The 22,550-nt window shown below is 44.0% G+C and overlaps 1 protein-coding gene across 1 annotated transcript in view; it reads left to right on the top strand.

Moving 5' to 3' along the window:
- Positions 1-20,708, top strand: part of KTI12 (KTI12 chromatin associated homolog) — a 111,220-nt gene extending 90,512 nt beyond the window's left edge. The window contains exons 6-9 of the mRNA XM_068107059.2: positions 8,439-8,598; positions 8,811-8,873; positions 9,858-9,926; positions 20,000-20,708. Of these exons, the coding sequence (XP_067963160.1) occupies positions 8,439-8,598; positions 8,811-8,873; positions 9,858-9,926; positions 20,000-20,143 (436 nt within the window). The 3' untranslated portion in view covers positions 20,144-20,708. The remainder of the gene's footprint in view (positions 1-8,438; positions 8,599-8,810; positions 8,874-9,857; positions 9,927-19,999) is intronic.
- The last annotated feature ends 1,842 nt before the right edge of the window (positions 20,709-22,550 follow it).

Raw genomic sequence — 22,550 nt, 5'->3', positions numbered from 1 at the left:
TGTTAACATCCTACTTTCAAACACTGACACATGTATTGTAATCCTGTATCATGTTAACATGCAACTTTCAAACACTGATGCATGTATTGTAATCCTGTATCATGTTAACATCCTATTTTCAAACACTGATACATGTATTGTAATCCTGTATCGTGTTAACATCCAACTTGCAAACACTGATACATGTATTGTAATCCTGTATCGTGTTAACATCCAGTTTTTCAAACACTGATACATGTATTGTAATCCTGTATCATGTTAACATCCAACTTTCAAACACTGACACATGTATTGTAATCCTGTATCATGTTAACATGCAACTTTCAAACACTGATGCATGTATTGTAATCCTGTATCATGTTAACATCCAATTTTCAAACACTGATACACATATTGTAATCGTGTATCATGTTAACATCCTATTTTCAAACACTGATACATGTATTGTAATCCTGTATCATGTTAACATCCAATTTTCAAACACTGATACACCTATTGTGATCCTGTATCGTGTTAACATCCAATTTTTCAAACACTGACACATGTATTGTTATCCTGTATCATGTTAACATCCAACTTTCAAACACTGATGCATGTATTGTCATCCTGTATCGTGTTAACATCGAACTTTCAAACACTAATACATGTATTGTAATCGTGTATCATGGAAACATCCAATTTTTCAAACACTGATACATGTATTGTAATCCTGTATCATGTTAACATGCAATTTTCAAACACTGATACACATATTGTAATCCTGTATCATGTTCACATCCAATTTTTAAAACACTGACACATGTATTGTAATCCTGTATCATGTTAACATCCAATTTTCAAACACTGATACACGTATTGTAATCCTGTATCATGTTAACATCCAATTTTCAAACACTGATGCATGTATTGTCATCCTGTATCATGTTAACATCCAATTTTCAAACACTGATACACCTATTGTAATCCTGTATCATGTTAACATCCAACTTTCCAACACTGATACATGTATTGTCATCCTGTATCATGTTAACATCCAACTTTCAAACACTGATACACGTATTGTCATCCTGTATCATGTTAACATCCAATTTTCAAACACTGATACACCTATTGTAATCCTGTGTCATGTTAACATCCAACTTTCAAACACTGATACATGTATTGTCATCCTGTATCGTGTTAACATCCAACTTTCAAACACTGATACATGTGTTGTAATCGTGTATCATGTTAACATCCAATTTTTCAAACACTGATACATGTATTGTAATCCTGTATCATGTTAACATCCAATTTTCAACAACTGATACACGTATTGTCATCCTGTATCATGTTAACATGCAATTTTCAAACACTGATACATGTATTGTAATCCTGTGTCATGTTAACATCCAATTTTCAAACACTGATACACGTATTGTCATCCTGTATCATGTTAACATGCAATTTTCAAACACTGATAAATGTATTGTCATACTGTATCATGTTAACATGCAATTTTCAAACACTGATACATGTATTGTAATCCTGTATCATGTTAACATCCAATTTTCAAACACTGACACACGTATTGTCATCCTGTATCATGTTAACATGCAATTTTCAAACACTGATACACGTATTGTAATTCTGTATCATGTTAACATGCAATTTTCAAACACTGATACATGTATTGTCATCCTGTATCATGTTAACATCCAATTTTCAAACACTGATACACGTATTGTCATCCTGTATCATGTTAACATGCAATTTTCAAACACTGATACATGTATTGTAATCCTGTATCATGTTAACATCCAATTTTCAAACACTGATACACATATTGTCATCCTGTATCATGTTAACATGCAATTTTCAAACACTGATACATGTATTGTCATCCTGCATCATGTTAACATGAAATTTTCAAACACTGATACATGTATTGTAATCCTGTATCATGTTAACATCCAATTTTCAAACACTGATACACGTATTGTCATCCTGTATCATGTTAACATGCAATTTTCAAACACTGATACACGTATTGTCATCCTGTATCATGTTAACGTCCAATTTTCAATCACCGATACGTGTATTGTAATCCTGTATCATGTTAACATGCATTTTTCAAACACTGATACATGTATTGTAATCGTGTATCATGTTAACATGCAATTTTCAAACACTGATACACGTATTGTCATCCTGTATCATGTTAACATGCAATTTTCACAGTTATACACCTATTGTAATCATGTATCATTTTAACATCCAATTTTTCAAACGGCGATACATGTATTGTAATCCTGTATCATGTTAACATGCAATTTTCAAAGACTGACACACATATTGCAATCCTGTATCGTGTTAACATCCAATTTTTCAAACAGCGATACATGTATTGTAATCCTGTATCATGTTAACATGCAATTTTCACAGTTATGCATGTATTGTAATCCTGTATCATGTTAACATGCAATTTCCACAGTTATACATGTATTGGAATCCTGTATCATGTTAACATGCAATTTTCACAGTTATACATGTATTGTAATCCTGTATCATGTTAACATGCAATTTTCACAATTATACATGTATTGTAATCCTGTATCATGTTAACATGCAATTTTCACAGTTATACATGTATTGTAATCCTGTATCATGTTAACATGCAATTTTCACAGTTATACATGTATTGTAATCCTGTATCATGTTAACATGCAATTTTCACAGTTATACATGTATTGTAATCCTGTATCATGTTAACATGCAATTTTCAAACACTGATACATGTATTGTAATCCACTAATCCTGTATCATGTTAACATGCAATTTTCACAATTATACATGTATTGTAATCCTGTATCATGTGAACATGCAATTTTCAAACACTGCTACATGGAGCGAGGCGTTTTGTTTGCTCAATTTGCATAGATACCCCAACCGCAATACCCGCTCCATCCTGCAGGGGTCAGTGGTTCAACCACTTGCACAGTTCCAAGTGAACAGGTGAAAAGCGCAAGTTGCCCCCCACATTCTTCAGGAATTGGGGTGTGGGGATTTACTTGACGGACGTGATGCAAAAGCTGGGTACTCCAAGCACGAATGCAAAATTTGGTGAAAACCAAAGGTCGGTCGGGTGGTTTTCGATTCCATAAGAAACCAACATACGGACATTGCCTTATTTTATACACTATAGTCGGATAGGATTAATGTGGACAATGTATATGCTATGCATGCATATTCCTTGTTTACTCGGAAATGATATTTACCTCCACCACCAAAGGTGATGGAGGTCATGTTTTCACCCATGTTTGTTACTTGGCACAAAAAAACTTTGTTTGAAAAGTATGTTGATCACTCCGGTTTTTGTGTTTGTTTGTTTGTCTGTCAGGTCTATTACACTTGCCTACAGGTCACAATTTTAAACTGATCTTCATGAAACTTCACCAAATGGTGGAGTTGGTGGTCCGACAAAATCCTATATATTTTTAGGTCAAAAGGTCAACATAGACCAAAGGTCAACAACCATTAAAATTTCTAAAATCCTCAATTTTTATCAGATTAACTTAAAATTTCAAAGATGATTTGCATGTCAGGTCACTGAATTCAACCACCAACTATTTTTGAGGCAAAAAGGATGCTCTGCTGAGTCCCATTCTACTTTGTTCTCTTTTTCCAAGTGTCGCTCTGTGAGTGATTTTTCATTTGTCTGTCTGTTTGTTTGTCTGTCTGTGAACTAGATAACTCAAAACGTTGTTGACGGATTCAGACGAAATTTGGTTGAGAGGTAGCGTATGTGACAAGGACGCAATGATTAGATTTTGGTGAAGATCCGGATTCGGATCCAAGTACTAGAATTTTTAAAGTGATTCTTCACCATTGGGAGACGGGGCCAAAAACGATACATCGCAGGACATCTCAAAAAGTCGTGGACAGATTTGGACAAAACTTGGTGGACAGGTTGGGTGCCTGACGAGGACGAATCCATTCGATTTTGGCGAAGATCTGATTATGGATTCGGATATGAGAATTATTTAATTTTTAAGTGATTCTTCACCATTGAGAGATCGGGTGAAAAGCGATATGCAACGTATTTTTTAAAGTTATGGACGAGCTATGACAAACGTCGGTGAATGAGTTGGTTCGATGTCAATAACAAGCTGATTTGATTTTGGTTCAGGTCCGAATCCAAATCCGGCCTGTCATTGGGATACAAAACACAAACTTTCAGCCTGGCGGAGTTATGCGCTCTACCGAATGTCGTTCTAGTTGCAATGTGTATTTGAAAATAAATTTCGATATATATATATATATAATGTTTTCAGGTTGTCCGTCCGTCTGTCTGTCCGTGATAGGTTTTCGTTACCCCAATAACTTGACAATGGCTGAAGTTATCTAATTGAAACTTGGTACAGGTATGCATAATGATGTAAAGATTAACTGATTCTATTTTGCGGTCCCAAGATCAAAGGCCAAAGGTCATGTCAGGTAAAAATGTGATAACTTGTGAACAGCTGAAGGACTTTATTATTATTATTTTTTTTTGTGTGTTTTGTATACTGAATCGAGGCTAGTGAAAGAGCTAACATTTACTTCACAAACAAATCAACCAGACAAAAAAATATATATAAAGAGGGAGCGGAAGACAAGATGGGGAGAGAAGGGGAAGCACACAAACACAACATTTGAGAGCAGGGAGATGTGTGGGAGGGAGAGGGCATTGGGGGGAGGAGGTGTGTGAAAGGGGGGGGGGGGGTGGGACAAGTATAAAACACAAGGACACCAAGGACTTCCAGGACAAAAGCTGGTATTTCAAAAAAGTGGGATTGGGGTGAAATTAGCGGGGGTAGAAAAGATCAAGGTTTTGGATGGGGGAAGATAAGAGATGGTGGTGAACAGCTGTTTTAAAGACCTGGAGGGTGGAGTGGGATTGAAGAGACTGAGGGAGTTTGTTCCAGAGGCGGGAGAAAAGAGGAATGAAGGAGTGAAGGTGAGCACAGAGTCTTGATTTTGGTAGTTTAACCATAAGAGGGTTGCAGGCAGATCTTGTGCGACCTGTAGGAATATTTGCGGGACAGAGCCCAGAGAGAGCTGGGGGGGCAAGGCCAGAGAGGAGTCAGTAGAAGACGGAAAGACCACCAACCTGCCTGCGGTGAGTGAGTGAGAGGCCCTTGGAGTTAGCTTCATCACGGGAGATTCCAATGATTCTGAACGCTTTGGTTTCAACAGCGTGAAGACGAGCTAGGTGTGAGGCAGGAGCACCAGCCCAGAGGGGAGAGCAGTATTCCATTGAGCTGCGGATGAAAGCCTTGTATGTGGTGAGGAGCTCAGGTGTGCCAAGGAAGGACTTCGCACGACGGAGGATGCCCAGTCGGCGACTGGCTTTGGAGGCCAGATTTGAAATGTGGTTTTCCCAGGAAAGATCATGGCAAATAGTGAGACCCAAAAGCTTGAGTGACAGAACTTCTTGGAGAGCATTATTCAGAAAGTGGATGGGAGGGTTGTCCAGTCGGTCTTTTCGGAGAGACATCGTAAGAGTGTGAGATTTGTCAGGATTAAAAGACATGTTCCAATTGTTTGCCCAGTCTGTGATTTTGTCCAGGTCTGCAGAGAGTGAGGAGGCTGCAGACTGCTGATCTGAGGGATGAGGAATGGAGCGACAGAGAGTAGAGTCATCAGCAAAGAGATAGAGAGGATTTTCAAGAGAGTCAGAGAGATCATTGATGAAGACCAGAAAAAGCACAGGGCCCAGAACACTGCCTTGGGGAACTCCAGCCTGAACAGGAAGAGGAGATGAGAGAAACCCATTCAGGGCCACACGTTGACTACGACTCGAGAGGACGTCCGCCAGCCATGCGTGGAGATTTCCATGGATACCAAAAGAGGAGAGTTTGGTGAGCAGAGCAGGGTGCCAGACCGTATCGAAGGCACGTGATATGTCAAGGGAGACAGCTCTAATTTCCTGTTTGGCATTGAGGACCTCCATCCATTGTTGAGAAAGCAGAAGCAGCCTGTCCAGAGTAGAGTGACCAGGTCTGAAACCAAATTGATGATCAGAGATCAAGCCATTGGAGAAGAGGAAAGATTTCATATCTGAAGCAATGATGGATTCCATGACTTTGCTAATAATTGGAAGAAGGCTGATTGGTCTGTTGTTGCTAGGATCTGTTTTTGCACCTTTTTTGTGCAAAGCGGTGATGTTGGCAGATTTCCAAGCAGATGGCAGCTGACCTTGAGCAAAAGAGAGGGTGAAGAGAACAGAGAGAGGGAGTGAAAGAGCGGAAGAACAGGATTTTAGGACCCATGGGCTGATGCCATCAGGTCCATTTGCAGAATCAGAGTCGAGGGTTGACAGAAACTTTTCCACCTTGTCAGGAGGAAAGGACACAGAGTCCAGGAGCAGCTGGGTACTACTGGGTACGGTGAGTACAGAGAGGGATGGGTTTGGGACACAAGATTTAGAGGCAAACGCACAGTTGAGGCATTCAGCTTTTTCACGTGCGGAGTCAGCCGTGTGGCCGTTTGAGGTGAGGGAGGGGATGGAGGGGGAACAAACACCAGAAACAGATTTGACCAGACGCCACCAGGATTTGGAAGAGGGAGACAGATAAGAGAGTTCTGTCCTGAGAACGGAGAGATATTGTTTCCTGGCTCTCCTGAGGGTGGACACATACTTGTTTCGGGCTTTGTGAAAGGAAATGAGATTTCCTTCCGTTGGATTTGCTTTCCAGGAGACGAAAGCAAATTGTTTCTGGGCAACACCCTCACCACAAGATGCCGTGTACCATGGACGGGAGGAAGATTTTGACAACTGAAGACGAGATGGGATAAATCTGTGCATGAGAGAGAGAGCAATTTACTTTGGAAGAATTCCCAGGATGAGTTGATGTCAGAGGCGGTAGAGATGGGAGACCAGTCCAGATGATTGATGGCTGCTTGAAGACCGTGCCAGTTGGTCTGAGTGGAATGCCAGACTCGTCGACGCTGAGGAGGCTCTCTGAGAATGGTCAGAGAGATGTCCACTTTAACAAGCACATGATCAGATGAGCCGATTGGAGCAGAAGAAGAGCAGCAGACATTTTCAGGGAAGTTAGTCATAACCAAGTCCAGAAGAGAAGATGCTCCGTTGACTGAGAAGATGTTCCTTTGTTGACTGAAGTTGACTTGACTTGAGTTGACCTGACGTTGACTGAAGATGTTACTTTGTTGGTCGGGAAATTGACAGATTGTGTCAGTCCCAGTGAGTCGCAGAAGTCCTTTGCTGAAGAGCCATGGCTGGTGAGAGAGGTACCCACACCCAGCCAACTGGCATGGTGACAATTGAAATCACCACATATGAGGAAGAGAGAGTTGGGATGGGTAGATAGAAGTTGGTCCATATTAGACAGCGAGATGTAGATGGAGTCATCACTGTTTGGTGGACGGTACAACACACATATGAACAAAAGGTGGGAGCGAAGGGGAAGCCGTAGCCAAAGGTATTCCTGGGGGTGAGGTGGAGAGAGGGCAGTGCAGGGCGAGTGAGGAAGAGAGTTTTTTTAAAAAGATAGCAACCCCACCTCCAGGACGAGGCTCAGGTCTATCATACCGGAGGAGGGAGTAACCTGGGAGAGATACCAAGGCATCAGAGAATTAGAACTTGGTACAGGTATGTATAATGATGTAAACATGAATTGATTAAATTTTGGGGTCAAGACGTCAAAGGTCAGAGGTCATGTCAGGTAAAAATGTGATAACTGGAGAACAGCTGAATGGATTTAAATCAAACTTTGTGCAAGTATGTATAATGACGTAATAATGTGGGCGGACGCATATCGGTCGACCTCATCACGTCGAAGAGTGTCGTTGTAGTTTATTCCTATTTTTCTTCGTTTATTTCATTATTTATAGTGGACAGAGCTGTATGGTGCGTTCGGAATGAGTCTGCTTGGCATGATTGACGTGTCAATCATTGGGATAGCGTAGCGATTAAACGCTGCGTTGTGTCGAGCGGCATCGTGAACAACAACACCTGCACCTTACACTATCGATTGTATTGTTGACGAGTGTTCATTCAGCAAACTTTACAACCCTCATAAGTCATCGGTGTTTTCATTTTGTGCGTGAATCATTTGCATGAGCATCCGGGAAGCTATATTAGCGACAACCCACTGATTTGGAATCTTACTCCAAGATGACCGTTATTTACGGATTCAAGGTTGCCGAGGGAAGCAAATCAAGTGGCCACTGTTCACGTTAGACATGTAGCCGATGTGTAAAGATTACTTTACCAAAGTTTACTGTGCAGACGATTTTGTTGTTGTTGTTGTTTTTGCCGCAATAGATTGTTGGCCGTTGAGACAGGCTCAGACAACACCTCAAAAGTCTTCTGTGCCACTCGTGTTCCCGGCTGGTTTGTTGACCATTGCTCTATACTCGGTGTTCTTATCGTCACCTTTTGGTGTGTGCAGGTTGAACGACCTGGCGATGCGATTTGAATCCCCAGATGGAAATAACCGATGGGACAGGCCGTTGTTCACTGTGCAGCCTGAGGATGAACTTCCTTGCCAGACCATATGTGATGCACTCTTTCTCCGTCGGCCCCCACCACCAAATCAATCCACTCTAAATGTATGTATAGGTGAATGTACCTGTACTTATGTACCTCGAAGCTTTGACAAAAGTTTGAAATTTAGTGGTTGGTCTTTCTTGTTGGTCATTTAATTTTTTGGTCAGACAACAAACCTGTTAATAACCCTCGTACTTTGATTATCGTCTGAAACAGAACAATTTATACTTGAGGGAAAACATGATTTTGAAGTTCCTTTTTTTCTGAAATACAGCAGCCAATTTCATCTTCAAACTTCCTGTATGATCTCGATAAAGTCACACAAGAGTCTGTAAATGTAAGTACTGCAGCAAACAACACCAGTTGGAACTTCCACCCCCCCCCCCCCCCCACCCCCCACGTCCCCACGGGCCAAACCACATCTAACCCCCATGATCCATGCACTTGTGGGACCCCCAGGCCACATGTAACCCCCATGATCCATGCACTTGTGGGACCCCCAAACCATATGTAACCCTTATGATCCACGCACTTGAGGGACCCCCAGGCCACATCTAACCCCCATGATCAACGCACTTGCGGGACCCCCAAAGCACATGTAACCCCTATGATCCACGCACCTGCGGGACTCCCATGCCACATGTAACCCCCATGATCAACGCACTTGTGGGACCCCCAAAGCACATGTAACCCCCATGATCAACGCACTTGCGGGACCCCCAGGCCACATATAATCCCCATGATCTACGCATTTGCGAGACCCCCAAACCACATCGAACCCCCATGATCCACGCACTTGAGGGACCCCCAGGCCACATCTAACCCCCATCATCCATGCACTTGTGGGACCCCCAAACCATATGTAACCCCATGATCCATGCACTTGAAGGACCCCCAGGCCACATGTAACCCTCATGATCCATGCACTTGTGGGACCCTCAGGCCACACATGTAACCCCCATGATCCATGCACTTGCGGGACCCTCAAACCATATGTAACCCCCATGATCCACGCACTTGAGGGACCCCCAGGCCACATCTAACCCCCATGATCCATGCACTTGCGGGACCCTCAAACAATATGTAACCCCCATGATCCACGCACTTGAGGGACCCCCAGGCCACATGTAACCCCCATGATTAATGCACTTGAGGGATCCCCATGCCACATGTAACCCCCATGATCCACACACTTGCGGTACCCCCACACCCCTGACATGACACCAAGAGGAGCCAATGCCTTACGTTTTGTGCTGGATTTCCCAATACTATATTTTATTTGCCGATTGCTTGTTCCTTTCCGCACTCACTGTTTTCACAGCTCATCCTCGATGCACAGAGGAGTACAGGACCAGGAGATCCCATTTCTATTCCCGGAACCAAGAAAAAGATATCCTTGTCACTTGTGCCTCTTCCTGTAGATCTTTGGTTGATTTCATCCATCAACTTACTCATAGCTAAGCAACCGCTGTACTTGATGGAGAAAACCACACCCCAGCAGCGGAGTTGCACTCTACATCAATAATTCAATTTTTCACTGCTCTTGTACTGATCTTACACCTCCAATACCCCAGGTGTGCCTCTGGCTGAGACTCCCCTCCGTTTCCACCTCTTGTTCATCTGCGTGTTGTACTGTCCTTCTAACAGTGACTACTCCGTTTACATCTCTTTTTCTCAGACAAACTTTTAATCACTCATCCCAGCTCGCTCTTCTTCATACGTGGCGATTTCAATTGTCACCATACACCTCATCCCAACTCGCTCTTCATCATACGTGGCGATTTGAATTGTCACCATACACCTCATCCCAACTCGCTCTTCATCATATGTGGCGATTTGAATTGTCACCATACACCTCATCCCAACTCGCTCTTCATCATACGTGGCGATTTTAATTGTCACCATACACCTCATCCCAACTCGCTCTTCATCATACGTGGCGATTTGAATTGTCACCATACACCTCATCCCAACTCGATCTTCATCATACGTGGCGATTTGAATTGTCACCATACACCTCATCCCAACTCGCTCTTCATCATACGTGGCGATTTTAATTGTCACCATACACCTCATCCCAACTCGCTCTTCATCATACGTGGCGATTTCAATTATCACCATACACCTCATCCCAACTCGATCTTCATCATACGTGGCGATTTCAATTGTCACCATACACCTCATCCCAACTCGCTCTTCATCATACGTGGCGATTTCAATTGTCACCATACACCTCATCCCAACTCGCTCTTCATCATACGTGGCGATTTGAATTGTCACCATACACCTCATCCCAACTCGCTCTTCATCATACGTGGCGATTTGAATTGTCACCATACACCTCATCCCAACTCGCTCTTCATCATATGTGGCGATTTGAATTGTCACCATACACCTCATCCCAACTCACTCTTCATCATACGTGGCGATTTGAATTGTCACCATACACCTCATCCCAACTCGCTCTTCATCATATGTGGCGATTTGAATTGTCACCATACACCTCATCCCAACTCGCTCTTCATCATATGTGGTAATTTGAATTGTCACCATACACCTCATCCCAACTCGCTCTTCTTCATAAGTGGTAATTTGAATTGTCACCATACACCTCATCCCAACTCACTCTTCATCATACGTGGCGATTTGAATTGTCACCATACACCTCATCCCAACTCGCTCTTCATCATACGTGGCGATTTGTATTGTCACCATACACCTCATCCCAACTCGCTCTTCATCATATGTGGCGATTTGAATTGTCACCATACACCTCATCCCAACTCGCTCTTCATCATATGTGGCGATTTGAATTGTCACCATACACCTCATCCCAACTCGCTCTTCATCATATGTGGTGATTTGAATTGTCACCATACACCTCATCCCAACTCACTCTTCATCATACGTGGTGATTTGAATTGTCACCATACACCTCATCCCAACTCGCTCTTCATCATATGTGGCGATTTGAATTGTCACCATACACCTCATCCCAACTTGCTCTTCATCATATGTGGCGATTTGAATTGTCACCATACACCTCATCCCAACTCACTCTTCATCATATGTGGCGATTTGAATTGGCACCATACACCTCATCCCAACTCCCTCTTCATCATACGTGGCGATTTGAATTGTCACCATACACCTCATCCCAACTCCCTCTTCATCAAACGTGGCGATTTGAATTGGCACTATGCACGTCATCCCAACTCCCTCTTCATCATATGTGGCGATTTGAATTGTCACCATACACCTCATCCCAACTCACTCTTCATCATACGTGGCGATTTGAATTGTCACCATACACCTCATCCCAACTCACTCTTCATCATACGTGGCGATTTGAATTGTTACCATACACCTCATCCCAACTCCCTCTTCATCATACGTGGCGATTTGAATTGGCACTATGCACGTCATCCCAACTCCCTCTTCATCATAAGTGGCGATTTGAATTGTCACCATACACCTCATCCCAACTCACTCTTCATCATACATGGCAATTTGAATTGTCACCATACACTTCATCCCAGCTCACTCTTCTTCATACGTGGCGATTTGAATTGTCACCATACACCTCATCCCTATTCACTCTTCATCATACATGGCGATTTGAATTTCTCACCATACACCTCATCCCAACTCGATCTTCATCATACGTGGCGATTTGAATTGTCACCATACACCTCATCCCAACTCGCTCTTCATCATACGTGGCGATTTGAATTGTCACCATACACCTCATCCCAACTCACTCTTCATCATACGTGGTGATTTGAATTGTCACCATACACCTCATCCCAACTCCCTCTTCATCATACGTGGCGATTTGAATTGGCACTATGCACGTCATCCCAACTCCCTCTTCATCATAAGTGGTGATTTGAATTGTCACCATACACCTCATCCCAACTCACTCTTCATCATACGTGGCAATTTGAATTGTCACCATACACCTCATCCCAACTCGATCTTCATCATACGTGGCGATTTGAATTGTCACCATACACCTCATCCCAACTCACTCTTCATCATACGTGGCGATTTGAATTGTCACCATACACCTCATCCCAACTCGCTCTTCATCATACGTGGCGATTTGAATTGTCACCATACACCTCATCCCAACTCCCTCTTCATCATACGTGGCGATTTGAATTGTCACCATACACCTCATCCCAACTCACTCTTCATCATATGTGGCGATTTGAATTGTCACCATACACCTCATCCCAACTCCCTCTTCATCATATGTGGCGATTTGAATTGTCACCATGCACCTCATCCCAACTCCCTCTTCATCATATGTGGCGATTTGAATTGTCACCATGCACCTCATCCCAACTCGCTCTTCATCATATGTGGCCATTTGAATTGTCACCATGCACCCCATCCCAACTCGCTCTTCTTTATATGTGGTGATTTGAATTGTCACCATACACCTCATCCCAACTCGCTCTTCATCATATGTGGCGATTTGAATTGTCACCATGCACCTCATCCCAACTCGCTCTTCTTCATATGTGGTGATTTGAATTGTCACCATACACCTCATCCCAACTCACTCTTCATCATATGTGGCGATTTGAATTGCACCATACACCTCATCCCAACTCACTCTTCATCATATGTGGCAATTTGAATTGTCACCATACACCTCATCCCAACTCCCTCTTCATCATATGTGGCGATTTGAATTGTTACCATGCACCTCATCCCAACTCGCTCTTCTTCATATGTGGTGATTTGAATTGTCACCATACACCTCATCCCAACTCGCACTTCATCATACGTGGCGATTTGAATTGTCACCATGCACCTCATCCCAACTCGCTCTTCTTCATATGTGGTGATTTGAATTGTCACCATACACCTCATCCCAACTTGCTCTTCATCATATGTGGCGATTTGAATTGTCACCATGCACCTCATCCCAACTCACTCTTCTTCATATGTGGTGATTTGAATTGTCACCATACACCTCATCCCAACTCCCTCTTCATCATACGTGGCGATTTGAATTGTCACCATGCACCTCATCCCAACTCGCTCTTCTTCATATGTGGTGATTTGAATTGTCACCATGCACCTCATCCCAACTCGCTCTTCATCATATGTGGCGATTTGAATTGTCGCCATGCACCTCATCCCAACTCCCTCTTCATCATATGTGGTGATTTGAATTGTCACCATGCACCTCATCCCAACTCCCTCTTCTTCATATGTGGTGATTTGAATTGTCACCATACACCTCATCCCAACTCGCTCTTCATCATATGTGGCGATTTGAATTGTCACCATGCACCTCATCCCAACTAGCTCTTCTTCATATGTGGTGATTTGAATTGTCACCATACACCTCATCACAACTCCCTCTTCATCATACGTGGCGATTTGAATTGTCACCTTGCACCTCATCCCAACTCGCTCTTCATCATATGTGGTGATTTGAATTGTCACCATGCACCTCATCCCAACTCCCTCTTCATCATATGTGGTGATTTGAATTGTCACCATGCACCTCATCCCAACTCCCTCTTCATCATATGTGGTGATTTGAATTGTCACCATGCACCTCATCCCAACTCCCTCTTCATCATATGCACCTCATCCCAACCATGCACCTGCACCTCATCCCAACCTCGCCTCATACGTGGCGATTTGAATTGTCACCAGGTGATTTGAATTGTCACCATACACCTCATCCCAACTCCCTCTTCATCATACGTGGCGATTTGAATTGTCACCATACACCTCCTCTCAACTCGCTCTTCTTCATATGTGGTGATTTGAATTGTCACCATACACCTCATCCCAACTCCCTCCATCAAACGTCGCGATTTGAATTGTTACCATACACCTCATCTCAACTCCCTCTTCATCATACGTGGCGATTTGAATTGTCACCATACACCTCATCTCAACTCCCTCTTCATCATACGTGGCGATTTGAATTGTCACCATACACCTCATCCCAACTCCCTCTTCATCATACGTGGCGATTTGAATTGTCACCATACACCTCATCCCAACTCCCTCTTCATCATACGTGGCGATTTGAATTGGTGATTTGAATTGTCACCATGCACCTCATTCCAACTCGCTCTTCTTCATATGTGGTGATTTGAATTGTCACCATACACCTCATCGCAACTCCCTCTTCATCATATGTGGTGATTTGAATTGTCACCATGCACCTCATCCCAACTCCCTCTTCATCATATGTGGTGATTTGAATTGTCACCATGCACCTCATCCCAACTCCCTTTTCATCATATGTGGTGATTTGAATTGTCACCATGCACCTCATCCCAACTCCCTCTTCATCATATGCACCTCATCCCAACCACGCACCTGCACCTCATCCCAACCTCGCCTCATACGTGGCGATTTGAATTGTCACCATACACCTCATCCCAACTCCCTCCATCATACGTGGCGATTTGAATTGTCACCATAAACCTCATCCCAACGCCCTCTTCATAATACCTGGCGATTTGAATTGTCACCATACACCTCATCGCAACTCCCTCTTCATCATACGTGGCGATTTGAATTGTCACCATGCACCTCATCGCAACTCGCTCTTCATCATACGTGGCGATTTGAATTGTCACCATACACCTCATCTCAACTCCCTCTTCATCATACGTGGCGATTTGAATTGTCACCATACACCTCATCCCAACTCCCTCTTCATCATACGTGGCGATTTGAATTGTCACCATACACCTCATCCCAACTCCCTCTTCATCATACGTGGCGATTTGAATTGTCACCATACACCTCATCCCAACTCCCTCCATCATACGTGGCGATTTGAATTGTCACCATGCACCTCATCCCAACTACCTCTTCATCATACGTGGCGATTTGAATTGTCACCATACACCTCATCCCAACTACCTCTTCATCATACGTGGCAATTTGAATTGTCACCATACACCTCATCCCAACTCGCTCTTCATCATACGTGGCGATTTGAATTGTCACCATACACCTCATCCCAACTCACTCTTCATCATATGTCGCGATTTGAATTGTCACCATACACTTCATCCCAACTCACTCTTCATCATATGTGGCGATTTGAATTGTCACCATACACCTCATCCCAACTCACTCTTCATCATATGTGGCGATTTGAATTGTTACCATACACCTCATCCCAACTCCCTCTTCATCATACGTGGCGATTTGAATTGTCACCATACACCTCATCCCAACTTACTCTTCATCATATGTGGAAATTTGAATTGTCACCATACACCTCATCTCAACTCCCTCTTCATCATACGTGGCGATTTGAATTGTCACCATACACCTCATCCCAACTCACTCTTCATCATACGTGGCGATTTGAATTGTCACCATGCACCTCATCCCAACTAGCTCTTCTTCATATGTGGTGATTTGAATTGTCACCATACACCTCATCGCAACTCCCTCTTCATCATACGTGGCGATTTGAATTGTCACCTTGCACCTCATGCCAACTCGCTCTTCATCATATGTGGTGATTTGAATTGTCACCATGCACCTCATCCCAACTCCCTCTTCATCATATGTGGTGATTTGAATTGTCACCATGCACCTCATCCCAACTCCCTCTTCATCATATGTGGTGATTTGAATTGTCACCATGCACCTCATCCCAACTCCCTCTTCATCATATGCACCTCATCCCAACCATGCACCTGCACCTCATCCCAACCTCGCCTCATACGTGGCGATTTGAATTGTCACCAGGTGATTTGAATTGTCACCATACACCTCATCCCAACTCCCTCTTCATCATACGTGGCGATTTGAATTGTCACCATACACCTCATCCCAACTCGCTCTTCTTCATATGTGGTGATTTGAATTGTCACCATACACCTCATCCCAACTCCCTCCATCATACGTGGCGATTTGAATTGTCACCATAAACCTCATCCCAACTCCCTCTTCATTATACCTGGCGATTTGAATTGTCACCATACACCTCATCGCAACTCCCTCTTCATCATACGTGGCGATTTGAATTGTCCCCATGCACCTCATTGCAACTCGCTCTTCTTCATATGTGGTGATTTGAATTGTCACCATACACCTCATCGCAACTCCCTCTTCATCATACGTGGCGATTTGAATTGTCACCATACACCTCATCCCAACGCCCTCTTCATCATACGTGGCGATTTGAATTGTCACCATACACCTCATCCCAACTCCCTCCATCATACGTCGCGATTTGAATTGTTACCATATACCTCATCTCAACTCCCTCTTCATTATACGTGGTGATTTGAATTGTCACCATACACCTCATCTCAACTCCCTCCCCATCATACGTGGCGATTTGAATTGTCACCATACACCTCATCCCAACTCCCTCTTCATCATACGTGGCGATTTGAATTGTCACCATACACTTCATCCCAACTCGCTCTTCATCATACGTGGCGATTTGAATTGTCACCATGCACCTCATCCCATCTTGTCGTCCCTAATCCTCCCCTTCTTTCCACCCATGGTACAATAAATCCTGTGGTGAGGCAGTTGCTCTGAAACAACTTGGAATGCTAATCCGACTGAAGGCAATCTCAGTGTATTCCAAAAAGTGCACAGGTGTGTGCCCACTCTCAGGAGAGCTAGAAAACAACATCTGTGCAACATCAAGGATGAACTTTCAAACTTGTCTCCGTCCTCTAAAATCTGGTGGCACCTTGTTAAGTCTGTCTCTGGTGTATGCTCTTCTGCTATCCGTTCCATTACTTGGCACCTACAAACCTGCTCTGCTGCTCTTGCGCATGCGCTCACTGCCCTTTTCACCCTGTCATTTGTGCTAGGCCATCTTCTTTCTTCTAGGAAATTCATCAACATCACTGCACTACATAAAAGGTGCAAAACCTGATCCCTTTAACTGCTGCAGACCTATCAGATTACTTCCAATAATGAGCAAGGCCATGGAATCCATCATCGCAGTTTCTATGAAATCATTGATTTTCTCCAACACCCTCATCTCAGATTACCAAAACGGTTTGAGACCAGGACACTGCTTCTACTTGCTCAACAATGGATGGAGGCCCTCAATGTCAGACATGAGATCAGGGACGTCTCTCTGGCCATATCTCATGCTTTTGATACAGTGTGGCATCCCACGTTCTCTCTAAACTCTCTGCCTATGCCATCCAAGGCCAACTGCCCACAATGCTTACTGATTTCCTCTACTTTTGTAGCCAAAGTATGGTTCTCAACAGAAGCCTTTCATGTACTCTTCCTGTCAAGATTAGAGTTCCCCAAGGTAGCGGTCTGAGCCCAGTCCTATTCCTGATCGACATCAACGATCTCTCAGACTCTCTGGAAAATCCTCTTCATCAACTTTCTGATGACTCCACCCTCTGCGGTGACATTCCTCATCCTTCAGACCGGCAGGCTGCAGCCTCTTCCCTCTCTTCAGACTTTGATGGGATCACAACCTGGTGAAACACTTGGACTATGTCTCTTTCAATCCTGACAAACCTCACACTCTCATTATATCTCTTCGAAAGGACCGTCTGGTAAACTCTCCTATCTACTTTCTTCTGAAGAAGTTCAATCATTCAAACTCTTGGGTCTCACTATCGACCATGATCTTTCTCCTTGGCACACCTCCGCAGCTTAATGGAGTACTGCTCTCCCCTGTGGGCTACCCTACCTCACACCTTGCTCAGCTTGATGTTGTGGAAACCAAAACCTTCATGATTATTGGAATCTGTCGTGCTGAAGCTGAGTCGATGTGTCTATCACTTCGCCATCACTCTCTGTCTTCTACCTCCTCCTTTCTGGTCTTGCACCCTCTGCCTTTTGCCTGCTTTCCCCCCATCACCCTCACTCCCCCTCCACTTGCCCCAGGTTTCTTCAGGGCACACATGGTCCATCATCAGCCCCCTTCTGGTGAAACTACGTAAATCCAGGATGACTGCTCACCTCCACTCATTTGTTACTCTTTTCTCCCACCTGTGGAACCAACTTGCACATTCTCTTTAATCTCATGTTTCCCTCCAGGTGTTCAAGACAGCTGTTCATGTCAAATCATCCCCAATCCTAAATCATGATCTCTTCTACCCTCATTAACACCCACCCCACCCCAATCCCTCCTCCCAAATTTCCAGTATTCCCTCCTTGGGGTTTCCTTCTGTATCCATCTTGTCCACCCCGTGCATCCTCTCCTGTCCCTCATTCATCCGCACATTCATTGTTTGTTCAAGTCTCCTTCCATCTTGGTCTTCAATTCTGCTGTTGGTGTTTCCCCCCTCTCTCAACTGTTCATTGTGACCTGTTACGACCTGATCCATTCAGTTTACTAATTCCAGATATTCCATGAGCCCCAATTATCTATACAAAGACAAAATCATACCAGGAAATTATGGGAATGCATAACATTAATTTATTTAACCACATGGCCTTGCTTATTGATAAAACAAATGACTCATTGCTTTGATTCAAGGCAGTTTTTTGTCCCCCATCGCATCGCGGAGCGAAAGGGGGACTATGGTTTTCCCCTCCGTCCGTGTGTGTGTCCGTGCGTGCGTAAGCAAAGGACCGAATTCTAATTTGGTGTGTGGATGCAACTAGGCATATGGAAGAACCCTATTGAAACTTTGGTCGCCACGTCAAAATCCAAGATGGCCGCCGCCATGTATGTCTGACGCTATGTATGTCTGAACCTTGTGAGCGGAATATCTTGAAAAATAAGTGAAGTACCAACTTCTAATTTGGTGTGTGGATGTATCTCGGCATAAGGAAGAAAGCTATTGAAAATTGGGTCGCCACGTCAAAATCCAAGATGGCCGCCCCCATGTATGTCTGAACCTTGTGAGCAGAATATCTTGAAAAATAAGCGAAGTACCAACTTCTAATTTGGTGTGTGGATGTATCTCGGCATAAGGAAGAAAGCTATTGAAAATTGGGTCGCCACGTCAAAATTCAAGATGGCCGCCACCATATATATGTCTGAACCTTGTGAGCGAAATATCTTGAAAAATAAACGATCTACTAACTTCTAATCTGGTGTGTGGGTGTATCTACGCATAAGGAAGAACGCTATTGAAATTTGGGTCGCCACGTCAAAATCCAAGATGGCCGCCTTGCGTCTTCCACTTTGTCAACTCACATCACTTCACCGACGGGGGACCTAGGCGTAACGCTTGTGTTTTCAGGTCGATGCATACTCCAGGTGTTGTTTTCGTGATCGGATGCGCAAAAGATGAAACGTCTGAGAGTGTTAGAGGATTTAAATGAGGTTAGTGCACACTCCAGCATTGAGCAAAGTTTCGATTGATGAACAAAGGGGAACGTTACCAATCATTCAGAATCTCTCAATAGTCGCAACTGTTGATGTTGTATAAATGTTGTTGGCGGTGTTCTGTTGCATACCTTTTTCAGCAACTCACGTGCCTTTGCAAGTTGCTCGTTTTTGACCTTTCGTACCTGCAGCTGAAGCACATCCTGACCTCGGCAGAGCTGCGCCGATTGAGAAGACAGTTCATCAGTTTTGCCAAATTGCACCTTTCCGATGACCCTTCACAACTTGTATGCTCGTTTGTGGATTTCATCGCTCAGAGCACCGAGTAGCAGACATTTGGCTTTACAATGCGTGCTTTGTCGTATTCACGTCGTGTACCTCATTTACCAGGTAAACGTGCGCCATTGTAATTTGCTTGCCAGATTCTGAGCACACGGCTCAACTGGCTTGCTTCACTTTGCTGCAGAAGGGGCACGGCCCTCGTTTGCATGATTGTCACATGACGGGACATTTTGCTTCACTTTGCTGCAGAATGGGCACGGCCCTTGTTTGCATGATTGTCACATGATGGGACATTTTGCTTCACTTTGCTGCAGAAGTGGCACGGCCCTCGTTTGCATGATTGTCACATGACGGGACATTTTGCTTCACTTTGCTGCAGAAGGGGCATGGCCCTCGTTTGCATGATTGTCACATGACGGGACATTTTTGCAGTAAGGTTTCGGAAGATCACATGACAGCATTTCTGATGATAAATAGGATAATGGACAAAGTAGGGAAGGTGTATATTTAACAGGATGCTGGATTGGATGATGAAAGTAAAACGTTTGGAAAAGATATTTGTATAAATAAACAGGCACAGCATGTTTGGGACAAGTTCCGGACAAATACATATATTTTTCTCCTCTTGTCTGGTTTCTCTCAGTTATTTTGTTCAAGATCAAACTGAAGGAAATCTCAGTTCCTTTTACAAAGCTCGGAACAAGTGTGTGTCTACCCTCAGGAGAGCCAGGAAGCAATATCTCTCCACTCTCAAGACTGAATTCTCAAACCTGTCTCCTTCCTCCAAATCTTGGTGGCATCTGGTCAAATCTGTTTCTGGTGTTTGTTCCCCCTCCATCTCCTCCCTTATCTCAAACGGCTACACAGCTAACTCCGCACGTGAAAAAGCTGAATGCCTCAACTCTGTGTTTGCCTCTAAATCTTGTGTCCCAAACGCATCCCTCTCTGTACCCACCTTACCCAGTCGAACCCAACTGCTCCTGGACTCTGTGTCCTTCTCTCCTGACAAGTTGGAGAAGTTTTTGTCAAACCTCGACTCTGATTCTGCAACTGGACCAGACGGCATCAGCCCATGGCTTCTAAAATCCTGCTCTACCACTCTATCTCACCCTCTCACTGTTCTTTTCACCCTCTCGTTTTCTCAAGGTCATCTTCCATCTGCTTGGAAATCAGCAAACATTACCGCTTTACACAAAAAGCTGCAAAAACAGATCCTTGCAACTACAGACCAATCAGCCTGCTTCCAATTATCAGCAAAGTCATGGAATCCATCATTGCTTCGGATATCAAATCCTTCCTCTTCTCCAATGGCTTGATCTCCGATCATCAATTTGGATTCAGACCAGGTCACTCTACTCTGGACATGCTGCTTCTGCTGTCTCAACAATGGATGGAGGTCCTCAATGCCAAACCAAAATCCAAAGGTCCCCCATCCAAAACCTTGATCTTTTCTACCCCTGTTAAAACACCCCAAATCCACCTCTTTCAATCCCCAACTGCTTTCCTGAAATTCCGAGCAGTGTTCATTTGCTTTGTAGTTTATACCGTGTACCCCCACCCCCCTCATCCCCCAGCCCTCCCCTTTCCACAGATCTACCGACGTCCCTGTTCTCTACTGTTGTTGTGCTTGTGTGCTTCCCTCTCTCCTCCTCTTGTCTCCCACTCCCTTCATTGCATGTTTTATGTGTCTGCATGTTTTCATGTTCAATGTGTTAGCTCTTACACGAGCCTCGATTCTGTATACAAAAAAAACAAAAAATACGAGTAGATGTGTGGTCAGATTGCATGACGTAAAAGTACTCGAGGTGAATGGCCGAGCCGGCTCGGTAATCACACCAAGTTTGTCATTGATGTTTTCAAATCACCAAGAGGTAATTGCTCACTTGGACATTTGACCGATGACATGGATACTGCGTACAATATCTATGTTTTTGTTGTAATGACATCACAACTTGCATTTCATAATTTAAATTTCCCATGAGCAGTGTCAATCTCTTTCGGTCACCTGCTTAACGTACACCTTTCCAGTGTCGGGATCGTACTTTTAAAGCCTCAATTACAATGCTTGCGGGGACGCACACCCTGAACCTCATTCGGGACTGGAACCTCATTCGGGAGTGGAACCTCATTCGGGAGTGGAACCTCATTCGGGACTGGAACCTCATTCGGGACTGGAACCTCATTCGGGACTGGAACCTCATTCGGGACTGGACCCTCATTCGGGACTGGACCCTCATTCGGGACTGGACCCTCATTCGGGACTGGAACCTCATTCGGGAGTGGAACCTCATTCGGGACTGGAACCTCATTCGGGAGTGGAACCTCATTCGGGACTGGAACCTCATTCGGGACTGGAACCTCATTCGGGACTGGAACCTCATTCGGGACTGGAATCTCATTCGGGAGTGGAACCTCATTCGGGACTGGAACCTCATTCGGGAGTGGAACCTCATT

Source organism: Myxine glutinosa, chromosome 2 (assembly GCF_964187855.1).
Source record: "Myxine glutinosa chromosome 2, kmMyxGlut1.1, whole genome shotgun sequence".
NCBI classification, from domain to species: domain Eukaryota; kingdom Metazoa; phylum Chordata; class Myxini; order Myxiniformes; family Myxinidae; genus Myxine; species Myxine glutinosa.
Note: the sequence above shows the minus strand (reverse complement) of the source record. Positions and strands in the feature narration are given on the sequence as shown.